Raw genomic sequence first — 9,115 nt, 5'->3', positions numbered from 1 at the left:
CCCCCATAGCATTATCATCCTCCACTGACTGCTGAAGACCCCCTATAGCATTACCCGCCTCCACTGACCCCTAAAGACCCCCATAACATTATCATCCTCCACTGACGGCTAAAGACCCCCTATAGCATTACCCTCCTCCATTGACCCCTGAAGACTCACCATAGTATTACCCTCCTCCACTGACCCCTGAAGACCCCCCATAGTATTACCCTCCTCCACCCAATTTTACAGCTGGCACAATGCAGACAGGTAACGTTCTCCTGGCATTCACCAGACTCGACCATCAGATGTGTGATTGGTCACTGCACAGAAGACATCTCCACTGCTCCAGAGTCCAGTAGTCGTGTGCTTTACACCCTCCATCCCATGCCTGGTGTAGTGCCCTGGAGCCGGGGTACTGTGAAGGCTGGAAATTTGTCCCTGGTTTCCCCTATACAAATTCATCAACTTCTCACTTTAAAAGGGTAACTTGCATTGACTTATACTGTTTATTACTGCGTAACTTCATGTAGTATGTATGTTGGGATATATATTGTAGAGCTACTGTATACTGTGTTTTTGGGCACTGACTAACAGTGAAGGTGGACAGGGAGTGCATCGCGCAGTACCTGAATATAGAATATACTTGTGGACAGCAGCGTGTCACCACCAGATATCTGAGAAGCTCTGACAGACGTCCTTCAGAACCTCCTCCTTGAGGTTCCTTTTGTTTTGCTTTCATTTTCTCATCTCGTTAGCCTCTCTCAGCTGTCATGTAGTTGCACTAATTGCATCCCTTTAAATCCCTCCTCATACTGCATCACTTTGCGGTTTATATTCCTTCCTGGAGTGTGTGCATGCTGATCCTACTTCTGAGTCTTCTACAGATAAGTTTTGTTCGTTCATTTGTGTTTTCCTGTTTGCTGGATCCCAGGTGACCCTGACTCCCTCCGTATCTAGTGTAGGGAGCCGGTGGTCGTGTCCACTCACTATTATAGGGTGTTCAGGTGTTATACAGTCGAGGTACGAGGATATGCAATCATCTACCATTGGGATTTTCGCATAGGCTGAGCAGTTAGGGAGAGAGCCAGGTCTGATGCAGGGCTCTCCCTTTTGTTCCTTAGTTTTGGATCCAGTGAGTCGGATATTCATTTTGTGTCTTCTAGTTTCCTGTACACCTTCCATGACACAGCGGTGGCAACTGAAAGTGTAAGCGCCTGTGTAACAAAAATAAGGAGTGATACAGTGGGATGTAAAAGTTTGGGCAACCTTGTTAATCGTCATGATTTTCCTGTATAAATCGTTGGTTGTTACGATAAATCTATCATATAGGAGACGCACACAGTGATATTTGAGAAGTAAAATTAAGTTTATTGGATTTACAGAAAGTGCTATAATGGTTTAAACACAATTAGGCCGGTGCTACATGTGGTCACTGTTGTCATTTTATTGATTCCAAAACCTTTAGAACTGATTATTGGAACTGAACTTGGCTTGGTAAGCTCAGTGACCCCTGACCTACATACACAGGTGAATCCAATTATGAGAAAGATCATTTAAGGGGGTCAATTGTAAGTTTCCCTCCTCTTTTAATTTTCTCTGAAGAGTAGCAACATGGGGGTCTCAAAACAACTCTCAAATGACCTGAAGACGAAAATTGTTCACCATCATGGTTTAGGGGAAGGATACAGAAAGCTGTCGCAGAGATTTCCGCCATCTGTTTCCACAGTTAGGAACATATTGAGGAAATGGACGACCACAGGCTCAGCTCAAGTTAAGGGTCAAAGTGGCAGACCAAAAAAATCTCGGATAGACAGAAGCGATGAATGGTGAGAACAGTCAGAGTCAACCCGCAGACCAGCACCAAAGACCTACAACATCATCTTGCTGCAGATGGAGTCACTGTGCATCGTTCAACCATTCGGCGCACTTTACACAAGGAGATGCTGTATGCGAGAGGGATGCAGAGGAAGCCTTTTCTCCGCCGCTTGAGGTGGGCTAAAGCACATTTGGACAAGCCAGCTTCATTTTGGAATAAGGTGCTGTGGACGGATGAAACTAAAATGGAGTTATTTGGCCATAACAAGGGGTGTTACGCATGGAGGAAAAAGGACACAGCATTCCAAGAAAAACACCTGCTACCTACAGTAAAATATGGTGATGGTTCCATCATGCTGTGGGGCTGTGTGGCCAGTGCAGGGACTGGGAATCTTGGCAAAGTTGAGGGATGCATGGATTCCACTCAGTATCAGCAGATTCTGGAGACCAATGTCCAGGAATCAGTGACAAAGCTGAAGCTGCGCCGGAGCTGGATCTTTCAACAAGACAACGACCCTAAACACTGCTCAAAATCCTCTAAGGCATTTATGCAGAGGAACAAGTACAACGTTCTGGAGTGGCCATCTCAGTCCCCAGACCTGAATATAATGGAAAATCTGTGGTGTGACTTACAGAGAGCTGTCCATGCTCGGAAGCCATCAAACCTGAATGAACTAAAGAGGAATGGTCCAAAATACCTTCAACCAGAATCCAGACTCTCATTGGAACCTACAGGAGGCGTTTAGAGGCTGTAATTTCTGCAAAAGGAGGATCTACTAAATATTGATTTCATTTATTTTTTGTGGTGCCCAAATTTAGGCACCTGCCACAACTGAGCAGACGGGGAAGGGGAAGGAGGGGAGCTCCCTTCCTCTGTCCCCCCATCCATCTGGGGGCTGCAAAGGCACAGCAGCCCCCCGATGGCAGAGGGGGGAGCTCCCTGACTTAATCCTTTTCATACTGCGGTCCGTACGGACCGCGGTATGGAAAGGGTTTAACGGCTAAACGGCAGACATCGCAGTGATGTCAGCCGTTTATACCAGAGTGTCAGCAATGTGCTGACACTCTGGTAAACCACTGGACACCAATGAAAATTTAGCGGGAGGCGGGCGGGGGATCGCGATCCCGCCTGCCACACCGCCCACAAATGGACCCCCTACACCCCGCCACATAAATGAATTCAGGGGTGCAGGGGGGGGGGTTAAAAAAATTAGATTTTGGACATTTTTAGGTTTCTGATCAGAAACAACATAAAGCGCTGCAAACCGCAGGTCTGAATTGACCTGCGGTTTGCAGCGATCACCGATATGGGGGGGTCACAGGACCCCCCTCGGCATTGAGCCTGGGTGCCTGGCTGTGTGTAACAGCCGGCACTCAGGGCTGTCACCATGTCTGCAGACATGGTGACAGTTTAATGCCAGGACGAGTATACTCGTCCTGGAGCGCTAAGTACCCTTGCTCCAGGAGGAGTATACTCGTCCAAGGTCCTGAAGGGGTTAAGGGTTTTCAATATGGCAATGTAAGGGAGAAAATAATGTTGTATGCAGATGATATCTTATTGTTTTTGGCTGATACGGGTTTAGAGTTGGCCAGAGTAGTGGCATAATTGGAAAATATGGTTATTATTCTGGTTTGATAGAGGGTTTAGAGTCTGGAGTATTGGGGGTCACAAGAAATAAGAATTGTATTGTTAATTTAATGGATCACACTTGGAGAGAAATATGAGAGGGATATATGGATTTTACACCTATATGGAGTCATATAAATTTTAGAGAAGTTCAGAAAATTAAGTATCATGTGAACTGGGAAAGTAAGGGACTTCGTTTGTTGTCACAATTGTTTCAAAGGGACGTGTGGAAAGATTTTGGAACACTGAGGCAAGAGTTTGGGATTGTGAATAAAGACTTTTTTAAATACTTGCAGTTGAGAGGAGCAATTAGTTCATCTCAGGAAGATTCTAAAAAATATAAAATGACGCCTGTGGAAAATATAAAGCATTTATTGGATAGTAGAAAAGGGAGAGGCAGCATTTCAAGACGTATAGGTTATTCAAAATGAAACAGCGCAAGAATAAAATACTGGCTAAAGAGAAATGGAAGAAAGATATTGTAGGGTTATTGGAGGAACAAGGGGAAGATGTGTTGAGGAATAGGTCTTTGGTCTCAATGAGGGCCTCTCGTGGGGTTTCCCAGTTTTTCTTTATTCATAGATTGGACCACTCTCCAGTGCTGCGCAAAAGGATGAATGTCCTGGATGTGGTACGGAACAAACAGGACTCTACCATTTAGTTTGGAGATGTCCGAGATTGTTTCGTTATTGGTCAGGGATAGCGGATATTATAAAAAAAATTATAAGAGTACAAATAGAAGGAGATCAAGTGGCGTGTGTACTAGGAGGCACAGTACAATTTCGACTTTCAAAAATGGATAAGAGGGCACTCCCTAAACTCCTATTTCAGGCAAGACTTATTATAACTAAAAAGTGGATTGAAAAGGACCCACCCTTGATAGCAGATTGGAAGAGATCGTAGAGAATATGATAAAGATAGAGAGGATAATTTATAATAATAGGGGAAAGAAGGATTATTTTGATAATTTTTGGAAAAGTTGGTTAAATAATCATGTATGAGATAATAGATTATGAGTGTGAAAATGATTAACAAAGTTGTTTTTTTTCTCTCTCTCTCTTAGGGATAGGGTGGGTGTGGGGAGGTAGGGTAAAAACAGGGAAAAATGGAAAATGTTTGGTTGTTTTATATAAGCATGTATTTTCTGTCTCTTTGTATATGAATAAAAAATAATAAAAAACAAAGAAAAGGGTAAATGAACACTTAGAGACTTTTGGGACTTTAAATAAGAAGTTGGTAATTTTCCACAGCTGCCGTAGAGTTTAAAGAAGAACATGTTTTGAAGGGAAAAATCCAGACGCTGTTTACCACCAAAACCAGACAGACTGACCTTCTGAATGTCTGCTTTTATCTCTGTTGTTATGTCTGTAAAAACTTCTGTGTCATTGTCATCGAGTATCACTGAAGCTCTGATGTAAGTCTATGAAAGACAGAAAGTGTTACAATGTACAGAGTGGCCCACGACAAAGCAGCCCACCTCCTGCTACAGTATGACAAGATGAACGAGCACGTGGATTGTTTATTTTTAAGTCAGAAATTCTGGAGGAAGTGATCCCCGTTCTGGTCTCTGTGTCTTTGGGCAGGTCGGATCCTGTTGGCTGATACTGCCTACAACTCTATAGCAGAGATGTTGCAGAAGAAAAAATGTCCTGCTTCTTTCCAACAAGATGGAGCGACATGCCGCACCTCACGGAGCTTACTGGACTGATTCATGAACTGTTTACAGAGGAGTGAACTGTGAACGAGGGGTTATGGCCGCCACTTTCCCCAGACTTGTCCACATGCGAGCAGAAAGTGTCCGCTAACAATCCACATCCCCTGGATGAACTCAAGGAGAACATCACAAACACCATCCGCAGAGTCACTGCTGAAGAGCTGCAAGCAGTATCAGCCGACAGAGTCCGACCTGTCCAAAGATGCAGGGACCTGAACGGGGACCACTTTCTGCATCTTTTCTGACTTGTTGGTGATTAAAAACAACAACCACTTGCTCCTTCATCTTGTCCTACTATCGAGAGCAGCAACATATGGTGACACCTCGAAGGTGTCCGGGGGACCTAGTGTAGCGTTGGGGCCACGACAAACCCAGCCACTGGCCCTGTGCTTGCTGATGGAAGGCTGGCATGCAGTGGCCATGGGCACCCATGCCATGAAGCTCCTGGCAGTTTTTGTGCTGATGTTATACTCATAGGTGACAGTGGAGTGATATTATGCCGAACTAGAGGGCGTTTCCAATTTACCAGAAGGATTTTTTTTAAAGTCACTGTGCCTGTAATAAAGTCAGGTCACTTTAGTACATTTTGTCAGAGGAAAGGGACAGATCGGCTCAGAAAACACCAGTTTATTTTGGTATCCGATGGAGGGGGCATGAGTAAAAGGTAAAGCACACAAAGGCCTGTTCTTCAGTCTGTTCATATCACTATATATATATTCATATGTAGCTGAAATATCTGCATGTTAAATTAACCATGTCAATGCCACAAAAAGGGTATAATGAGGTCTGGTTACTTTTTGTATAATATTTTCATAAAATAAATGGATTCCGAGCTATTACACAGAGAAGCTGAGCTCTAATCCATCCGTATCTGGCTTCTCTCCCTATGGCAATCACTGTGTATTAGAGATCAGAAAACCAGTTAATAACGAACCAATTCGTTACGAACTTTGGAACATTTCTTCCAGCATTTGTTACATAAAAGTCCCCCTGGGATGTCCTCTCCTGTCCCACTATAATCTGTTTGGATTCTCCTGCGGAATGTGCCGACTGGGCAGGTAATTAACTGAAAATGAGAGCTGCATTTACTCCACTGTATGAGGACCAGCAATGACTCCATACTGATTGTTTCTGGGCAGCAGGTCACCATTTACCCAGCGGGATCTGCTGCTCATGAGCGATGATTCTTGGTGCTGTATGAAGGATTACTTCTCTGGATAAACAACCATTTGCTCGTCCATTCGGTGATCAGCAATGAAGGAACATTAGTTTCTGATAATCAGTCTGATAATAGTCCCACATAAATCCGCCATACGAGGAAGGTCCATGGGGACAATCCATTATCACTGCACAAGGTTCTACTTTTATTCCTCATTTCCACAATACTTTTCCTCCTTGGATCTTGGTCACTGTTTATCTCCTGTGTTTTTCAGATCCAGTCTGATTCCACCGAAAAAATAACACCTTATTGGCTATTTAATGTCTGTGACTAGATGCATAGCATTTCTCACATTCCCAAAAGGAGCACGGTCTCCATTTCCCACATTCTGAATATGAATACCACTTTTCTCTTGTGAAAATTCTCCAGTGCTTAACAAAATATGATTTATGTCCACATTTCCTACACTCTGAACATGAATTTGGTTTCTCTCATGTTTAATTAGATTTGATTTACTTCTAAAGCATTTCCTAAATTCTGAACATGAATACGGCTCCTTTCATGTTTAATTAGATCTGATTTACTTCTAAAACATTTTCTACATTCTGCACAAGAATATGGTCTCTCTCCAGTGTGAATTCTCTCATGCGTAACTAGTTCTGATCTATTTGTAAAACACTTTTCACATTGTGAACATGAATACGGCCTCTCTCCTGTGTGAATTCTCTGATGTACAATAAGATTTGATTGATCGGTAAAGCATTTCTCACATACTGAACATGAATACGGCTTCTCTCCTGTGTGAATTCTCTCATGTTTTCCAAGATATGATTTATGTTTAAAACATTTCCCACATTCTGAACATGAATAAGGTTTCTCCTTTGTGTGTCTTCTCTGGTGCACAGCAAGATGTGATTTATCTTTAAAACATTTCCCACATTCTGAACATGAATATGGCTTCTCCTCTGTGTGACTGCTCTTGTGCATAGCAAGATGTGATTTATTTGTAAAACATTTCCCACATTCTGAACATGAATACGGCTTCTCTCCTGTGTGAATTCTCTGATGTGTAACGAGATGTGATTTCTCTATGAAACATTTCCCACATTGTGAACATGGATACGGCCTTTCTCCTGTGTGACTTCTCTTATGTTGATCAAGGACTGATTTTTGGGTAAAGCTTTTCCCACATTCTGAACAGGAATATGGCTTCTCCCCTGTGTGATTTCTTTTATGCTGATCAAGGCTTGATTTTTGAGTAAAACATTTTCCACATTCTGAACAGGAATACGGCTTCTCTCCTGTGTGAACTCTCTCATGTTGTACAAGACATGATTTCTGGATAAAATATTTCCCACATACTGAACACGAATACGGCTTCTCTCCTGTGTGACTTCTCTGATGTCTAACAAGATGTGATTTGTTTGTAAAGGATTTCCCACATTCTGAACATGAGTATGGCTTCTCTCCTGTGTGAATTCTCCTATGTATAACAAGCCCTAAGCTTTTTGTAAACTCTTTACCACATTCCTCACACTGAAACCTTTTACCCCTTTTCTGCCCAGTAGTTGTGGTAACAATCTGTGATCTGTCAAGAGGAGGTTCTTCATGATTAGGCAGATTATTTGATAGATCTGCACTGTGAGGTCCTGGATGTGCATTACAGGTAATGAGGTTTCCTCCTGAAGAGCGCTGCATGATATCTTTATTTTCTTCTTTATAATATTGTGATAACATGACGTTTCCCTCAGACTTCTTTCTGGGATTTCCTGTTAGGATTAAAAATAGATTTCGTGATTTTTTTTTCTTTCAAGCCATAGATTTAGAACAGTCATATTATGGTGAAATCGCACGTGCAGTTTTTGAGCCAAATCCACTGCTCTACACTTAGTGATCACTTCTATTAAAAGGATTTGGGTGATCACTGATTAACCCCTTACCGTAACGCGCCGAACATATACGGCATATGTCGGGCCTTTAAAGATTACGTATGTTGGAAAGCAAAAGCAATGCCATAGCTAGCGAGTGCCTGCTGTTTCATACAGCAGACACCCGCAGCTAATGTCCGCAATCGGCAGTAATGCTGCCTGCGGACATTTAAGCCCTCAGATACCGTGGTCAAATGTGACCACAGCGTCTGAGAGGGCTAACACCCGGAAGGGCATGCTTCTGAGTCAGGACCACCTTCCCCTGGCCGAGATCGGGGAAGACGTTCCTTTACAGAAATGAGCCTGAACCTATACTAGGCTTCCAGGCTCATTATTAGAATATCCCAGTTCAGGTCAGCAGGTGGCAGCACTGAACTGTAATATAGCGATTTCTGTATAGAATAATGGAGAAAATTGCAAAGCGTGGTCCATTTGGAGACCTAAAAAAAAAAAAAGGGTTTAAAACTATATATAATATAATTCCATTAATAATATATATATATATACATCATATATATATTCAAATCACCCAATATCAAAATAATATATATTTTTTAATAACATCAAGGGCATCACCAACTGTGAAAACGTCCGCACTAATAAAATATTTTATTCTATTCTGTGAATGGCGTAATGGAATAAACAAAAATGGCCGATTTGAGTCCTCACACATCTCTGTAGACATAACTATAAAAAAAGTTATACGGGGTCAGAATATGAAAACGGAAAATTGCTGCGTCAGGAAGGGGTTAACTAAGAGCACGCAGTGTCAATCAGCTGCTTTTAAAGCTAGCAGAATATTTAGAGTCTTAGTGACCAAGCAATGTCTTTTTTAAATGTCTCATTCCAAGAGCTTTACCTTTTATATAATTTTTGCCGTTGATGTAGCC

The 9,115-nt window shown here is 42.4% G+C and overlaps 1 protein-coding gene across 1 annotated transcript in view; it reads right to left on the bottom strand.

Annotated features, from left to right (window-relative positions):
• Window positions 1-5,001: 5,001 nt before the first annotated feature.
• LOC122936058 (gastrula zinc finger protein XlCGF26.1-like) overlaps window positions 5,002-9,115 on the bottom strand; it is a 31,351-nt gene continuing 27,237 nt past the window's right edge. Inside the window, exon 6 of the mRNA XM_044292059.1 lies at window positions 5,002-8,066. Within this exon, the coding sequence (XP_044147994.1) occupies window positions 6,799-8,066 (1,268 nt within the window). The 3' untranslated portion in view covers window positions 5,002-6,798. The remainder of the gene's footprint in view (window positions 8,067-9,115) is intronic.

This window comes from Bufo gargarizans, chromosome 4 (assembly GCF_014858855.1).
Source record: "Bufo gargarizans isolate SCDJY-AF-19 chromosome 4, ASM1485885v1, whole genome shotgun sequence".
In the NCBI taxonomy this organism is placed as follows: domain Eukaryota; kingdom Metazoa; phylum Chordata; class Amphibia; order Anura; family Bufonidae; genus Bufo; species Bufo gargarizans.
The sequence above is the reverse complement of the archived record's forward strand: the minus strand, read 5'-3'. Positions and strand labels throughout refer to the sequence as shown.